Below are 19,023 nucleotides of genomic sequence, written 5' to 3'. Positions count from 1 at the left end.
GCCCTTTCATTTTTAAAAATTTCTGTCTGATAAACAGTAAAAGTTTCAAATTTTGATAAGTTGTGTTTTGTCAATTATATCTATTTGCATGCATTCCTTTTTCTGTTTAAGAAATAGGTTACAAAGATTTTTCTCCTGTATTTTGTCCTAGACGTATAGTTTTTGCTATTATATTTTTAGACCTATGATCACTTTGTTTTTGGAACAGTTTGATTTTTTACATATAGAAATCTCGTTCTTTTGGCACAATTTGCTCCAAAAATGATCTTTTAATCATTTAGTTATATTGTACCTTTGATGAAAAACAGTTGGCCATACAAACATGAGTTTATTTCTTGACTTGCTATTCCATTTCCTTGAAATATGTGTACTCCTATACCAGTACCATACTATCCTTATTATTGTAGCTTTGTAAGTCTTATACATGTAAATCATTTGTATATATCTGTACCTTAGAGATATTGTATAGTGTAGGTTCAGTTCAAGACGACCCCAATAAGGCAAATTTCATAATAAAGCAAGTAACATGAAGTTTTTGGTTCCCCAGTGCATATAAAAATTATATTTGGCTAGGCACAGTGGCTCATTTCTGTAATTCCAGCACTTTGAGGTGAGGTGGGAGGCTTGCTTGAAGCCAGGAGTTTGAGACCAGCTTGGGCAACAAAGCAAGACCCTGTCTTTAAAAAAAATAAAAATAAAAAAAAATGGCTAAATGTGGTGGTGTGCATCTGTAGTCCTAGCTACTCAGCATGCTGAGGCTAGAGGATTGCTTGAGAGTAGGAATTAGAGGCTACAGTGACTTCCAGTTCAGGTGACAGAGTAAGACCCTGTATCTAAAACAAAAAAACAAAAAAGATGTTTAAACTATACTATAGTCTCTTAAGTGTGTAATAGCATTATGTCTAAAAAAAAAAGTGCATATCTTCATTAAAAATATTTTATTGCTAAAAAATGCTAATGATCTGATACTTCAGTGAATCATAATCTTTTTGCTGATGGAGAGTCCTGTTTACCCCATAAGGGCTCTTTCCTGTTCAGGATCATGAAACCAATACACCAAACTGAAAGTGAGTGTCAGGCAGTGCAGGCTTTATTCAGTAGCCTTGGAATTGGAAAAGTGGGAGCTTAGCTTAACTTCTCAGCTCCTGAGAAATCTGGAAGTTACAGATATAGGGCATCTTTAATGAAGGGTTTGGGCATTAAGAGCCAGGAGAGGAATATATTTTTCTTGGAAAGGGATGGAGATTTTCCTGGAATTAAGGAGCCACCTCTTTTCTATGCTTTCCTGGTCTTTTCTGGTCATTGCCATGGTGATTGTCAACTGTCATGGTGCTGATGGGAGTGTCAGCTTAGCATGGAAATTGGATTATAATGAAGCTAGAGGTTCTTCAGAGGTCCAGTGAGCTGCCATTGTGGATTTCATCAGCTTTAGCTGGTTTAGACCTAAGAAGGAACTTCTGACCACAGACGTCCTGTTTCCTAAAAATAAATGGAGTTAAAGCTGAATAGGAATTTAGCCATGTCACATAGGCATTACATTGGCCAACAAAAATGGGGTGGGAGTCCAACTAAGTCATTTAGGCAATGGGTAACATTAGGGCCTTGCTCTGGATTAGTCTTTGGCTTAAGAGAATGTTGTGTTTAGTTTAACCTTCTATCTAAATCACTAAAACTTTCTCCATATCGGCAGTAAGACTGTTTCATTTTCTTCTCATTCATGTGTTCACTGGAGCAGCACTTTTAATTCTCTTCAAGAACTTTTCCTCTGTGTTCATGACTTGTTTATGTGGTGCAAGAGGTCTGGTTTTCTGCCTGTATCAGCTTTCAGCACGTCTTCGTTACTAAGCTTAATCATTTCTAGCCTTTGATTTGAAATGAGAGATGTGCAACTCTTTATTTCAAATGAATACTTATAGTCTATTGTAGGATTATTAACTGGTCTACTTTCCATATTGCTGTGTCTCAGTGATTAAGGAGGCCTGAGGAGAGGGAGAGAGACAGGAGAACAGTGGGTAGGTGGCAACTCCAGAACATACACATTTATTGATTAAATTTGCCATCTTCTGTGGGGGCACTTTGTGATGCCCCAAAACAGTTACAATAGTAACATCAAAGATCACTGATCACAGATAATTCTAACAGATATAATAAATGAAAGAGCTTGAAGTATTGTGAGAATTACCAAAATGTGATGGAGAGACGCTAACTGAGCACGTGGTGTTGCAAAAATTGCTTCCGTAGACTTGCTTGACACAGGGTTCCCACACACCTTCAATTTGCAAAAAAAAAAAATTAATTAATTAAAAACGCAGTTTCTGTGACGCACAGTAAAGTGATGTGCAGTAAATTAGGCATGCTCATATGTAATAATCATGTTATCTTAATTTACAAAAAGATTTTAAAGTTGGCTTGTCATTGTCTTTAAAAAGGCCTGGTAGGATTTGATTATGATTACCCAACAATCCCATTACTGGGTATATACCCAAAGGATTATCAGTCATTCTACTATAAAGATACAAGCACACTTATGTTTGCTGCAGCACTATTCACAATAGCAAAGACTTGGAACCAACACAAATGCATATCAATGGTAACTTGGGTAAAGAAAATGTGGTACATATATACCATGGAATACTGCGCAGCCATAAAAAGGATGAGTTCATGTCCTTTGCAGGGACATGGATGAAGCTGGAAACCATCATTCTCAGCAAACTAACACAGGAACAGAAAACCAAACACTGCATGTTCTCACTCATAAGTGGGAGTTGAACAATGAGAACACATGGACACAGGGAGGGGGACATCACACACTGGGGCCTGTCAGGGGGTGGGGGACTAGGAGAGGGATAGCATTAGGAGAAATACCTAATGTAGATGATGGGTTGATGGTACAGCAAACCACCATGGCACATGAATATCTGTGTAACAAACCTGCACGTTCTGCACATGTATCCCAGACCTTAAAGTATAATTAAAAAACAAAACAAAACAAATACGTAGTTCAGTTTGGGGAGACTTACCATCTTAAGAATATAACTCCCAATCCAAGAACATGGTATTTACTATTATTTATGTAGGTCTTTGATTTCTTTTATCTGCATTTTATAGTTTTTAGCGTACAAATCTTGCATGTATTGTGTTACACATAAACATAGAATTATTTCATATTTTCTATTTCATAAAATTTCATATTTTGTATTTGCTATTGCAAATAATACTTTCAGTTTCAAATTGTTCATTTCTATACAAACATGATTTTATATGTAGACCTTGAATTCTGCAACCTTGGTAAAATTCTAACAGCTTTCTGAAGAGATTCTTTGGGATTTTTTTATGTAGATAATGTTATCTGTAAATAGATAATGTTATCTGTGATGGCTTTATTTCTACCTTTACAATCCAGATGGTCTAGATTTATTTGCCTGTACTTATTGCACTGGCTAACATTTCTTATACAATGTTGAATAGGAGTGATAAGATCAGAAAATTTTGCCTTGTTCTGGACCTTACGGGGAAGGTGTTTATTCTTACATCTATCGATTTTTTTTATCAATGCATTTTATCAGGTTCTAATTCTGATTATGGTTTGTTCAGTGTTTTTCTCTTGAAAAGCGTGTTGCATTTTTATTCCTAAAAATGCCACATCTGTATCTTTATAATGTGACAGTAATCATAGTGGTTTTCCCCTTTTCCTGTGAATATGGTGAATTACATTAATAGATATTCTGTAGTAAACCAGCCTTGCATTCCTGCGATAAACTTCACCTGGTTTTGTATTGCTCAATTTTATTTGCTAATATTTTCTTAAGGAGTTTTGGACATATATTTATGAGACATATAGATATACAAGCATATCTTTTATTTTCTTGCAATATATTTATTTAGTTTTTGGATGTGTGCTGCTGACCTTATAAAATATGTTGGAAAGTGACTCTTCTACCTTATGAAACAGTTTGTGTGTGATAGGTATAATTTTTTGTTTGATTAATCTATAGAGCTTAGAGATGAAGGCATTTTTGAGGATTTTCTTTACAAGAAGTTTTGAATTCAATTTCTTTTTAGATACTGGGCTATTCAAATTGTCCTGTGTAGATTGGTTGTGGCAGTTTGTACATTTTAAGGAATTTGTCTGTGTTATCAGAATATTCCATTTTTTAATTATATTACTTATTTGTTCCTTCTGTAATTTTTTTTAACACTTTGACTAGAGTTATTGATTTTATTATCTTTAAAAAAACAAAATTTTAGCTTTAGTGATTTCTCCTCATTGCTTACTCGTTTTATCGAATTCTTGTTGCATTTTTATTTCCTTATTCCTTATTTATTCCTTATTTTTTATTTCCTTTTATTGAATTTAACTAGCTGCTCTTTTAAAACTTTCTTAAATTGGAAACATTGGTTTCTTTGTCTGTCCCTGTGTCTAGAACACGGTTTTTTCTTTATTATATCTTTGCAATAAGTCTTAATCATATGGAATGCATTTCCACATATGTTCTAGAATGAGATCTCATTTCTGGTATATTTTTGCTGAGGTTTTAAACTATCAATTTAGAGAGTCTTTTAGGCCATGTTATTTGCTTTTACATAGGTTTTTTACTTTTAGTTTTTTTTTTTTTTTTTTTTTTTTGAGACAGAGTTTCACTCTGTCTCACAGGCTGGAGTGCAGTGGCACAATCTTGGCTCATGGCAACTCCACCTCCTAGGTTCAAGCAATTCTCCTGCTTCAGCCTGCCTAGTAGCTGGAATTACAGGTGCTTGCCACCACACCTAGTTAATTTTTATATTTTTAAGTAGAGACAGGGTGTCACCATGTTGGCCAGGCTGGTCTGAAACTACTGACCTCAAGTGATCTGCCTGCATCGTCTCCCAAAGTGCTGGGATTATAGTGATGAGCCACCCAGCTTACATAGGTATTTTTTTTAAACCATTTTATTTCTTGTGTACATATGTTACAAATGTTTCCTTAGATTTGTTCCAAAATATTCAAGGGTTAAAATTTTACTAATTGTTCTCAATTTATTAAAATATACCTGATGTTTGTATGTTATACTTTAGTAGCCTTGATAAATCCATATATTCTAACAGTTTGTCTTTATTGTGAATATGGCTCTGTGTGTGTGTGTTTGTGTTTGTGTGTGTGTTTATGCACAGATGACATATATTTCTACATACAGATTGGTATTTTTGGCTTTTACACAATCAAGTTTTTAGCAAATAATGACAGATTTATTTCTTCCTTCTAGTAATTACTTTTCTTGACATGCATAAGACCTTCCATATGATGTTGAATAGAAATTGTGATAATGAGCGTTTTTTTCTACATCCTGCTTTTAGGGTCAAACTTTTTCATATTTTATGAGTGTTCGCCAACTTTTGTTAGTTTTAAGGTTGGTACCCTTTATCATTTTAAGGAAATGTTTCTTATGAATAGACTTGGAAGTTTATCAGATTATTTTCTATATTTATTGGTGTAATCATACCATTTTTCTTATTTATTATTATTTTTTTTTTGAGATGGAGTCTTGCTCTGTTGTCCAGGCTGGAGTGTAGTGGCGTGATCTTGGCTGACTGCAACCTCCACCTCCTGGGTTCAAGTGATTCTCCTGCCTCAGCCTCACAGTAGACAGGATTATAGGCATGCACCACCACACCTGGCTAATTTTTGTATTTTTTTAAGTAGAGACAGGGTTCCACCATGTTGGCCAGGCTGGTCTAGAACTCCTGACCTTGTGATCCGCCCACCTCGACCTCCCAAACTGCTGCAATTGTAGGCATGAGTGATCTCGCCTGGCCTAATCACATAATTTTTCTTCCGTGTAGTACTAATTTGGTGGGTGATATTTTTTCTTTGCCAAATTTTGCATTCCTAAGTTGACATAATATAAAGGATATATTATGATCATTTTTGGGGTAAGTTGTGAATCAGTTTACTAATATCTTGTTAATCAGAGGTTCAAATATTACGTTAATAAGAAAATGTAGAGATTATTGGTCTTCTTTTAAAAAATAATGGCATTTTTCTTTTTTAGCACAAGCCCACCATACTGTTGTGTGGATCTGTATTCACTTCGTACTGGGGAGATGGTCAAGTCCATTCAGTTTAAGACACCTATTTATGATCTTCATTGCAATAAACGGTAAGGATTTTTTCATATGTTTCTCGTATAAAATAAGAAACATGCTCTCCTTGGCATGGAGAACTTTACCAATTTCAATGACTAACTTAGATTTATTTTTAAAAATCTCAAGGAAACACCTTCTGAATTCTGTTCAGTGGAATAGCACTACGATTTCTTGATGATTGTATTCAGACTTGTAGTCTTGATCCATTAGGGGACTGTGAATTCAGTTTAGTGAGTTACAATGAGCATTTGTAAAACAAAATGGAAATAAATAGAAAGTATCAGAGCAAACTTAAAACAGTTAAGTATTGTTTTGAGAAATCTTTTAATACAATTTTTTTTTTTTTTTTTTTTTGAGACGGAGTTTCACTCTTGTTACCCAGGCTGGAGTGCAATGGCGCAATCTTGGCTCACCGCAACCTCCGCGTCCTGGGTTCAGACAATTCTCCTGCCTCAGCCTCCTGAGTAGCTGGGATTACAGGCATGCGCCACCATGCCCAGCTGATTTTTTGTATTTTTAGTAGAGACGGGGTTTCACCATGTTGACCAGGATGGTCTCAATCTCTTGACCTCATGATCCATCCGCCTCGGCCTCCCAAAGTGCTGGGATTACAGGCGTGAGCCATCGCGCCCGGCCTAATACAGCTTTTTATATGTATGATGTATATGCTGATTTATGATGTGAAATGTAATTTTGCTTTACGAACCCACCAAAACTTTTGAAAATCATGTTCCTGAACTATAAAAAATGATTTAAAATATTTTTTATTCCTTCATACTTCACAATGGCACTAAAATAGGGACTAGGCTGATTTTTATCCTTAACGTTTATTTCATTTAGTTGGTGGGAAAATATTCAAATCTATCTTGAACTTCTATCTGACTTCTAGTGCTAATGACAAATTAATCACAGAACATTAGAGGAGAAAGGAACCTTAAGACTCTTCTATCACTTAGCACTTTCCTTTTCCATTTGAGCAAACTGAAGCCCTAGGATGGTAAATGTCTTGATCTTTAGCCCTTAGATACCTCATCTAAATCTTCCCACCTTGGCCTCCCAAAGTGTTGGGATTACAGGCGTGAGCCACCACGCCCGGCCTAGAAAAGGTTTTAACAGGCCCAGCTAGAAAAAAAAATCACAAGGATTTAACAGTAGTCACTCATTAGAATTATTCTGCATCAGTAAATTAAATTGTTCTGTTTTTAAAAATGAACAAAATTGCCACAGTATCTTCCACAGTGGTTGAGCTAATTTACACTCCTGGGAGTGGCAGTTCCTAAAGGCTCTAGAAATAGAAATTCCATTTGACCCAGCAATCCCATTACTGGGTACATTCCCAAAGGATTACAAATCGTTCTGTCATAAAGTTACATGCACACGCATGTTCATTGCAACACTGTTTACAATAGCAAAGACCTGGAACCAACCCAAATGCCCATTAATGACAGACTGGACAAGGAAAATGTTGCACATATACACCATGGAATACTACACAGCCATAAAAAATGATGAGTTCGTGTCCTTTGTAGGGACATGGATGAATCTGGAAACCATCATTCTCAGCAAACTGACACAAGAACAAAAAAATCAAACACCACATGTTCTCACTCATAGGCAGGTGTTGAACAATGAGAACACATGGACACAGGGAGGGGAGCATCACACACTGGGGTCTGTTGGGGCAGGACTAGGGGAGGGACAGTGTGTGATAGGGAGGTTGGGGAGGGATAACATGGGGAGAAATGCCAGATATAGGTGATGGAGGGATGGAGGCAGCAAACCACCTTGCCATGTAAGTACCTGTGCAACAGCCCTGCATGATCTACACGTGTACCCCAGAACCTAAAGTACAATTAAAAAAAAAATGAACAAAATTAACAAAGCACGCATATTAAATAACACATTTTTTTGTTTTTTTCTTACTCATATTAGCATCTGTTGCCCAGATTTACCAGCCTCCAAGTTGGAAAAATAAGCTATTAGTTTGTTAAATATTTATTAACAATTATCATCTTTATTTGATTTTTTGAAGTAAATATTAAGCTTGGCTATTTATATTAATGTCCTGAAAGGAACAACACAACATAAAGTAGTGGTTTTGGATATATTTTAGAAATTTTGCTTTAATAATGTGTTTATAACTAAATTATTTTCTGATTATTTATAAATCTTGGGCATTGGGAAAAATACTGCTTTTACAGATTCTTAGTGAATTTTACTATATTGAGTCATCAGAAATGACCTGTTTACACTGAGTAGCAGTTGTCTTAGATTTATATGTATCAGTCATTTAGACTTAAAGTGATAGGTTACATAAATCCATTTTATGTTTAATACCATGACTAAAACATCACTGGGAAACACTTTTAGTAGATAGCCAACAATTTACTATCTTTTTTATCCTTTTTTTTTTCCATTTCTTTTCGAGACAACACCTCACTATGTTGCCCAGGCTGGTCTCAATCTCCTGGGCTCAAGTGATCCTCCTGCCTCAGCCTCCTGAGTAGCTGGGATCACACTCATGCAACACTGTGCTGTGCTTAATGTTATCCATTCTTAATGTAGATTTACTCAATTCAAAAATAAATGAAAACAAAACTTTATGCATATATATTTTTAGAGACGAGATCTTGCCCAGGCTAGAGTGCAGTGGTACAATCATAGCTTCCTGCAGTCTTGACCTCCCGGGCTCAAGTGATCCTCCTGCTTCAGCCTCCTGAGTAGCTAGGACTACAGGCTCATACCACCACATCTGGCTAATTTATTTTATTTTTATTTTTTATAGAGACAGGGTCTTCCTATGTTGCCCAGGCTGGTCTTGACCTCCTGGTCTCAAGTGATCCTCCTGCCTCAGCCTCCAGGAATGTTGGGATTATAGGCATGAGCCACTACACCTGGCCAAAACAAAACTTCATTAAAAGACAAACATTTTTTGAGGTGGTAGTTTTTTCTTTCATGACTTGTCTTCTACTCATCTCTGTCTTACTTATATATAGGATTCTTTTTGGTTTATATTTTTACATTTTAAGAGGCAGAAATTCCTAGCCTAAATATTATAGGAAATGCTTAATTTTCAAATTGCATTAATAGGCATTTGTTTTCATCTAGATGATATAATGCATTTCTGATTCCACTTATTGAATTTCACATTCACTTTTTTTCTTTCTGTATTTTTTTTTTACTTCTAATTTTAGGATTCTTGTCGTAGTCTTGCAGGAGAAAATTGCTGCCTTTGATAGCTGTACTTTCACAAAGAAATTCTTTGTCACAAGTATGTACCAAATTTTTTTCCCCTTGATATGCATTTGGGTTTATACAACTTACTTGACACAATCAGAAAACTAACTGTAAATATCTCAACAGTATTTAATGTTTTCAGTTTTGGTAATTGTGATTCTGTGGATGTCCTCATTGAGTAATATAATTGTATGATATATATTTTCAACTTTCTAACACATTTTCTTCATAGCTTTGTTGTAGGTTACCTTTCTCCTTACATACTCTCCTTGAGAAATTGTGATTTAGTTTCATGTAGCTATTTCATGCTTTCAAAGCAGTTGTTAAATTGCTTAACATACCATACTTTTATCTTGTACATTTTACCTTTACATATGAGCAAAATTTGTTTCTACTAACATGAGTATCTGTCATTTAACCAAAAGGTGAAAAAAAATACATATTTTTCAAGTATGGACTTACATTTTAAAAGAATGTTTTAAAACCTTCAATACTGTTAAATAAACATATTTTAGTTTAAACAGTGGGAAATGTTATCTTTAGGAGATTTAAAAGGAGAAGTTGCTGTAAGCTAAGGGGGTCAAGAAGACTTCATGTGAAGAATTACTATCTACAGTGGGCCAAGAAAGATATATAGGATTTAAACATCATAAGGAGAAAGGGGTATTAGTGAAAAGGCCATTCCAGTCAAGAAGACAAAGGAAAAATGTACCTATAAGACTGTAAGGAGAATTTCCTTTAAAAATTTTGTTTGTGTTTGTAATTTGAGAGTATTTGCAGCTTTTCAGTGGGAGTTTTGGCTGTTTGAGATTTTGTAATAGAATTTGTGGCAAGTCCTCATTTGGGCCAACGTACAGATTTTCTGTATGATGAAACAAAATGTAAATATATAAAGCCTTGGAAAAAATACATGGACAGAATCAGTATAGAGGTTGGCATATTTTCAAAGAAAGCAATTTAGCAATTTCATATTACCAATTTTACTATAACTTCTCAAAACATATGTGACGGAGATAAGAGTGAAAACAAAGTTTTAAGCGGAAGAGAGAATAGAGGATGTATTCTTCTTAGTTTTTATTGCTATTTGAAATTAAAAGTTCTGGAAGGAAAAAGTATATTTTTAGCCATCTTAAAGTGGTTAAATGTATTTTAAATATATAAATGTCTTCAATATTCAGTAATTTGGCTTATTATGTAAACATGTGCTATGGCAAAAATATTGTATCTTAATTACATTTTTAGTGCCACAGATATGCCATTTATTTTCCTGTAAAGACCATATACAATAACTTTTTATTTGGGGAAACACATACATGTATATAACTAGAAAAGTCATATTAAAAACACCCATGCATTTATTATCTAGTTTCAACAGCTATCAAATAATGGACAATCATTTTCATTTATACCCCTTTCTGAATTATTTTGAAGCCTATTGCAGACATTATAGAATTTAATTTGTACATATTTATTATGGACATCTGAAAGATGAGAACTTAGAAAAATTACCAAGTGATTATATAATTATCATCCAAACTGCAGTCTTTTGATTTGCGTAGTTGCCACTGGACTTAACTCTGATCAACATATGTAAAGTCCAAAGTGAACACAGATATATGGTTATCTTGTCCATTTACTACCAATGAAACTCCCAAAGTTTTTGGTGCACCAAAACCTACTTTATGAGCATCCTTGCTAAATCTTTTCTACAACTCAATTTCGATGCTTCTTATGTCATATTTAATTTGAACCACTCATTATTCTCATTTTGTTGGAGATACATTTTTCCTTTGTCTTCTTGACTGGAATGAACTTTTCACTAATACCCCCTCTTACGATGTTTTAATCCTATATATCTTTCTGGGCCCAGTGTAGATAGTAATTCTTACATGAAGTCTTTCTTGAGCCCCTTAGCTTACAGTAACTTCTCTTTTTAAATCTCCTAAAGATAACAATTCCCACTCTCTGTCTGCAGAACATTATTAGATTTTCAACATACTATGCAAATCAGGATGCCCTGGTCAAATATGCTTAGGAAATGCTACCTTCTCTTGAGACTGGCAATGGTGATTACTATTTTGTCTTTTTAAATTTATTTAATATGTTTCTTTATTTCCCGTGTTTATTTGATAACAGACTTCATTTGTTACCTAACACCCTTTGGGAATGCTTTTGTAGTATGTAATCTCTGTGTCTTTTAAGGCACTTACATTCTGTCTTGTATACATTTTGTATCTGTTTGCCACTAGACAGTAATCTCATTGGGGGAAGAGTACTCAGTTTGTTTTGGATTGATGATATAAGGTTATATCATGCAAGGCGTATGTGTCTGTTATGTTCTTGCCAACATAAAAATATTAATGATACTTTTTGTTGTTCTTTTCATAATAAACCCAATTCACTTAAGGTGAATACATTCATCAAAATTAGGGGTTCTGGTTTCAAAGCACAAGTAGTTCTTTTTCAGAACGCTTAGGTAACAAAAATGTTTGTGTTAATAGTATATCTGAAAACGTAGTGCTACTCTGTCAACAGTTATCAGATGAGGAAGAAAATTATTTATGTAGGATTAGTACAGATCTTTATAGGTCTGAGTTGCAAATTAAAAGTGTTTGGTGAATATTTTAAGCAATGAATATATATACACACACACACACATATATATGCATATATGAATGAAATTTTTCTCTTACAAATCACATTGGGGTAAATACAGAAATTTTGTAAAGAATGAGTTTGTTAGAAAATTATGTCTTTATAGGCATCAGCTCTTGAGTACCTTTCCTGTCCATCTAAAGGATTTCCTCTTTGAAAATGAGATCTTCTATTTCGCAAACTTTTAGTAAGCACAAAATATAAGTCAAATTTGATAAAAGTGAACAGCAGACTGAGTTGTTAGCACTCTGTTTTGAATTTTGGGCTTTCCTTTTTCCTTAATATCTTTTTGGGACATCTTTGCCATGTATTCCTGTATACATCCCCCTGAATTACTGGACCACTGAATAGAGGAAACAAGCTTTGTTAAAAGCATTTGTCTTTCTTGTATCCTGTGAATCTTCACAACAGGAAGAAATCTAGAGGGGTCAGCAGTGTTTCTGGTACCATAGAAAGGTACTTTAAAAGTGGCATGCAGCTTTTAATTAAGTCCTGGTCAAGTGGCTGGAGGTCCACAGTGATGAATATTCAGTAATTCCTGACCCATCACTTATTCTCTCATAGTAATGTTTGTATAACGGCTCTCATGGGTTGGGGATTCCTTAAAATCTATTCAGTGTGGATTTCATAAAATCTGAAATGGGTGTTACTTAATGGTTAAAATGTTGAAAAAAGAGTAGTAAATCAAAGTACATTCTGTCATTTTTGGGAATAAATGTTGGAAATAAGTGTAACAAACTATGTATATAAGCCCAGTAATGTCTTTTATTTATTTATTTATTTATTTATTTTTTGAGATGGAATCTTATTCTTTTGCCCAGTCTGGAGTGCAGTGGCATGATCTTGGCTCACTGCAGCCTCTGCCTCCTGGGCTCAAGCAATTCTCCTGTCTCAGCTTCCTAAGTAGCTGGGATTACAGGCATGCTCCACTACGCCTGGCTAATTTTTGTATTTTTAGTAGAGATGGGGTTTTACCATGTTGACCAGGCTGGTCTAGAAATCCTGAGCTCAGGTGATCCATCTGCCTTGGCCTTCCAAAGTGCTAGAATTACAGGCATGAGCCACCATGCCCAGCCAGTAAGGTCTTTTAGGGAAGATGTTCTTAATTTTAACATGGTTGTCAGAAAGTAGGATAGTGCATATCCTTGGGAAGAATAGTGATTGAAAGGGAAGGAGTATAAGAGGGTGCTTTGGGGAGCCTATAATGTCTTTTTTTTGTTTGGTTGGTATGTGTTCAATATGTGTTCACTTTGTTGATTTGGGTAATTTTACATGTATATTATATTTCAATACATACTTAATATGAAAAAATTCAGAAAGCAACAGCAGCATATGTTTGTGATTTCTTTCTTTATACTCTGGATACAATTTGATGTAGCATTTCACTACAGGTCTCCTTTACCTGTTCATCTACAGATACCCTTACCAATAGTAGTAATGTATTTTATTTCATACTTCCATTAGGAAATATGTCATTCTTAGTTACAAATTATTTTACTTGAAAAGTCTTGGGGTCAAATTTATGTATCTGATATATGATTTTAAGTTGGTAAGATTGATTATATTCTGCAAATATTTGAATGAAAGAACTTGGCTGCTTTTCTTTGAAATTACAGCTTCTTCTAAAGTGATTTATATCAATATTTCGAACAAAATTCACCATGACTGGATTTTTGAAATTAAGGAACAAAGGGTGTCACTTCAAACTTGAAAGAATCTTATTTTCCTCCAGTTTCTCCATCTTCTCCCTGTTCCTTTATACAGACCGAAACTTTTGTCAGGTTAATCCCATGCTTGTAAGCTGGTTTTGCCCATTAGACTGAAAGGTATAGGATACAGAGATTGGAGGACAGATTATTGGGATATAGGGAGCGAGTGGGACAGGGCATACTGAGATAGCATCTGTGGTAGTTCATTTGCCTGTAGCACATAGTTTTTCTCCATTGATTGGTACCTAGTTCTTAAAGTAGGACCATAGCCCATGTCGAGTGACAAGATTTCTACTTAATGAGGGTGTTGTTTTGATCATGCAAGCAGTTATCTTCTAAAATAGTTTGAAAAGCTTTTGCATACTACCTTCTTAGTGCATTGGTTATATACGAATACAATGAAAGGACTGTAAAATAAGTAGAGACAGCTGTGTCCATCAGATCAAGCATCATGGGAATTTGTGCCAAAGTGTGGAGGGAACAGGTAAAGAGAGCTGATAGAGGACTGTTAATGGAACACATCCAATATGATGAGAAAGGAGACACCTTTGTATTTCAATATAAAGAAAAAGTCGCCTTGAGCAGCTGTCTGATGTGGAAATCCAAAACCAGGTATGATTAGGAAAACAAAAGACAAAGACTGATAGATGTCATTAGCAGTCATTTTCAGTATCCTTAAATTGAAAGGTAGATATGAAGTCTCCTGAGAGATCAAAGGAGTATACAGTAGGCAATCTTGTTCCATTGGCCTCTGTATTTACTTGGAAGAGGAAAAATTATTTCTTACAATCTTTGTGTTATTTCTTGGTTTTAGTGTGTTCTTTTATATTAATGATGAATAATAAATAGAACAAATGGAAATGCAAATTTTACTTTAAAATGCAAAATTATCTTTAATTTTTGAAAGAGGAGCTTTGCTTTTATGTGAAGAAACAAGTTTGTGATATTTATGAGAATTCAGCACTAGGTTAGTCTGAGTTCTAAGTTCAGCTTACATTAAAAGTTAAACCTATCTTTGTTTTTCTGGGTTCCGCATAACATGGACAAGGTCACTATGATGTTTTCAGGGCACGTGCTGGTGCAGGATACATAGTGGACACTCAAGGAATATGTGTGCAGTGAACTAACGTGTGACTTATTCTCTGCGCACAATTCTCACCCACTGAGTCTTAGAATGGCAGTACTCTGAAATTCATGGTATGCTTCATATACATGAAAAATAAACCAACAATAAAATAGGAGTTTTAAACTCAAAGCTCATAAAACCTTAAGAGGGTCATTAATCAGCTGTGTGATGGTTAAACAAATCTCTGAAATGATATTTAATATTTTATGTGCTTGTATGTTTTTCTGGGGAAGATGTTCATAATCTTTTTTGGACATCATACAATATGTGGTCTTTCATGACTAGTGTCTTTCACTGATAATCAGTGTTTCTCCACCGTCCAGTATCTATCAGGTTTTCCTTTCTTTTCCTATATTTCATTGCATATATATGCCACATTTTATCTGATCATTAGTTGATAGATATTTGGTTGGTTTCTACTTTTAGGCTGTTGTAGATAATGCTTGTATGAACACTAGTGTGCAAGTTTTTTGGTGAACATTATATGTTCTCTTGGGTATGGTCATTTGGCTATAAGTTTTTGTAATTTTGATTTGAATTTCTTTGATGGCTAATGACACTGACTTTTTTTTTGAGATGGAGTCTTGCTCTTCACCCAGGCTGGGGCAATCTCAGCTTACTGCAACCTCTGCCTCCCAGATTCAGGTGATTCTTCTGCCTGAGTAGCTGGGATTACAACTGCGTGCCACCACTCCCAGCTAATTTTTGTATTTTTAGTAGAGACAGGGTTTCACTATGTTAGGCTGATCTCGGACTCCTGACCTCATGATCCGCCTACCTTGGTCTACCAAAGTGTTGGGATTACAGGCGCGAGACACTGCGCCTGGCCGGCAGCGACCATTTTTTTTTTCTGAGATGAAGTCTCCTCTGTTGCCCAGGCTGGCGTGCAGGGGCACAATCTCAGCTCACTGCAGCCTCCACCTCCTGGGTTCAAGCAATTTTCCTGCCTCAGCCTCCTGAGTAGCTGAGACTCAGACTACAGGTGTGTGCCACCATGCCCATCTAATTTTTTTGTATTTTTAGTAGAGATGGGGTTTCACTATGTTAGCCAGGATGGTCTCAATCTCCTGACCTTGTCAGCCACCCACTTTGGCCTCCCAAAGTGCTGGGATTACAGGTGTGAGCCACTGTGCCTGGTGGGCACTGACCATTTTTAATGTGCTTATTTGCCATTTGTATATCTTTGTCCATTTTTAAATTGAATTATTTGACTTTTCAATGTTGAATGGTAATAGTTATTTTATATTGTAGATATAAGTCACTTATCAGATACATTTTTTGCAAAAAATGTTTCCTCATTCTTTAGGTTGTCTTTTCACTTTCTTGATGGTGTCCTTTAAAGCATGTTAAGTTTGCATTTGTTTTGATAAAGTCCAATTTTTCTGTTGTCATATATAAGAAATCATTGCCTAATCCACGGTCATGAAAATTTACAATATTTTGTTCTAAGGATTTAATTATTTAACTTTTATATTTAAGCCTTTGATCCATTTTTCTATGTGATTAAGATAGAGGTCCAGCTTCATCCCCATCCAGATGCCTTTGCATTTGGATATCCAGTAGACCCAGCACCAATTGTTAAAAAGACTTCTTTAACCTTTGACTTGTCTTGGAATTCTTGTTGAAAATCAGTTGACTATAAATGTAAATACCTTTTTTTTTTTTTAAATTTAAAGGGCTGAAATTTTTACTTTGTCCTTGCCAGGAAAAATAAGGCAAAGTGTCACAGAGAGTAGTTCAGTTTTTTGTTTTTTGAAACAAGTTCAGGTCACCTCTCCATTAGGAACACTTTCTGGGAGGATACCATCTAAAATTACGTCATGCTTGTGTGCCTTCTTAATTACTTTTTTAGTAATGGAAAAATACAGTGTGCTTCTAAAAATTTTTTACCTTCATTAAAATTGGGAAATGAGTTCTTTTACCATCCAGTTCTCTCTTTCTTTGTTCAAAAACATTGTAAATGTGTTAGAATTAGGCCTAGTATTATAGAGATTCATGTCTGCCCAACTACTTGTTTTCAGAGTTTACCTAGAGGCAAAGGTTAATCTTTCAAGGAGTCATGCTTGTAAGGTTGGGATAGTGCTGAGTGACTTATGTTCTGCTGATTCTAGCTCTAAAGCATTCTTTTGGTAAGCAGGAAAACAGTTGCTTTCATTAAAATACAATGTAATTCTTGAGGTCCACTGAACTCTAAAAATATGGACTCAAAAGATGAAATGAAGAATTGTAAACTGCATTTTCTCTTAGGATCCTTTTATATGTGTGAGGTTAAAGTGGTTATCAGAATTGATTGAGAGTCAGATTATTTAGTTTTAAAGCTAATTCGGGATGAGCTGTGTCTAATGTGACACTGCAGTTCACAGGTACTTGGTTCTGTTTTCATGACAAGTTTTAAAAGGAGGAAAACTTTTTTGATGATATTTATTTTCATTTCTCCAGCTCTAAAATTTTTAAGGAATATATTATACAGACTCATGTATAAAAGTATATTTTTCATGAATAAGATTAATTTACTCGAGTAATTTATTGTGTAAATACTACACAATTTATAGTAGAGTATGTTGCCTTTGTATAATTTTTAGTGTATTTTTATTCTATATACGTTTATATAATATGCATTCAGTAGATAATAGTAATATTACAGTTAACCTGAGGTCTGTTTTCCAGAAACCCAAAGCAATGCAAACATACTCCTTCAAACAGTAGCATAAATGAGCAGTTTTTTAAAAAGTGAGCAATAAAATGAGAAAGCTTTTATTTATGTAGACTTTCTTTTGGAGTCTGTCTCTTCTATAAGTTTATTATTTTCTTTTTAAGATGATGATTCAGAATAGATGGCAATTTAGGGAGCCGAGCTGAAAATGGCTGTTTACTGGAAGCAACAGTAAGGTATGCTTCTTTAGTGCTTTTGAGCACAGCAACAGGACCATGGTCAGAATGACTGTCGAGTGGCGTGTAGGGGAGATTGAGCGGTGAAGAAAACAGACAAATTCTTCAATTTACATATCCTTCTAATCAAGCTGGAGGAAGATAGAAAATAAGTGGTAAATATATGTCGTAGAACAATTAACTGTTTTTATTGTCTAAAACTGGAAGCAAGAAGAATGATATTGAGTGAAATATAAATACAAAAGATTATGCAGTTCCCCATCATCTTTCTGTGGAGGCAGCTGTTCAGAGTTACTTGTCCTCATTGGCCTCAATGTGGTTAAATACTTTTTTCTCCCCATCACAGTATCATGTCTGATAGTCTTATTTATCTTTTGCCCTTACATTCCTGAACCCATCATATCCTCCGTCTCTCCTCTCCCAAAATCCTTCCTTGATTTATGAATGTTAGACTTAAAATGGCCCCTCTTAGCTTCATTCTCTTGTTTAGGAATAACTGTATAAAATGCCCAGTGTTTGCCAAAAGTGATGACCAGTTCTTTCCAGATTTGTTTCTTATTGGGACATAGTTAAAAATCCAAAGAAACGAAACAGAGGAGGAAAAAAATGAAGCTTATTTACTATCAAAATAATGACGAGTATTATGGGAATTTTATGCGAGACTTGAAAACATATAAGCATGTGATTTTTCTATTTTTCTGGCATCGACATATGATGTACCAGTAGAAAAGTTATTAAGAAATTTCTCAATAGTGCCATTTGAAATTTTTCAGGCTGCTATCCATGTCCAGGGCCAAACATGAATCCTATTGCTCTTGGGAGCCGCTGGCTTGCTTATGCAGAAAACAAGGTAAGATGTGGCCTGTGTTTGGATTATTTGTAATGAAGTAAGTGTTGAAGTACTTTCCATAATAAATACCTATGCTCCATAGGTGATTACCAATAATAGATGTTTAACTTACTAGTTCATTTGCTTTGGTTTGGTTTTAATTGTGCAACTAATAATTGAATTCTTTTAAGGATTCATAAATATTTGACAGTTGTCATTAAGTCCAGACTCTGTAGAACCTTAATTTTTTAAGCTTGGTTTTATAGAGAGAACTTTATCCTGTTAATTAATACTAGAGCGCAGCATTGAGATTACCCCAGTAGTGATATTAAGGAAAGTAGTTTCTGACTTTTTAGAAATCAGGAGACAGAGGTAACTTCTATCTTCATTGGTAGATTAGAAGCATGGGTATAGAATAATTTAATTGACATTAACCATATGCTAACAACTAGATC

The 19,023-nt window shown here is 34.9% G+C and overlaps 1 protein-coding gene across 10 annotated transcripts in view; it reads left to right on the top strand.

Moving 5' to 3' along the window:
- The window catches only part of BCAS3 (BCAS3 microtubule associated cell migration factor), a 664,948-nt gene that overhangs the window by 167,819 nt on the left and 478,106 nt on the right, over positions 1 to 19,023 (top strand). For all 10 annotated transcript variants that reach the window (XM_032279300.1, XM_032279309.1, XM_032279301.1 and 7 more), the window contains exons 8-10: positions 6,030 to 6,137; positions 9,318 to 9,394; positions 18,513 to 18,589. In XM_032279300.1, the coding sequence (XP_032135191.1) occupies positions 6,030 to 6,137; positions 9,318 to 9,394; positions 18,513 to 18,589 (262 nt within the window). The remainder of the gene's footprint in view (positions 1 to 6,029; positions 6,138 to 9,317; positions 9,395 to 18,512; positions 18,590 to 19,023) is intronic.

This window comes from Sapajus apella, unplaced genomic scaffold (genome assembly GCF_009761245.1).
Source record: "Sapajus apella isolate SASKATOON/1434 unplaced genomic scaffold, GSC_monkey_1.0 scaffold12, whole genome shotgun sequence".
Taxonomy (NCBI): Eukaryota; Metazoa; Chordata; class Mammalia; order Primates; family Cebidae; genus Sapajus; species Sapajus apella.
The sequence above is the reverse complement of the archived record's forward strand: the minus strand, read 5'-3'. Positions and strand labels throughout refer to the sequence as shown.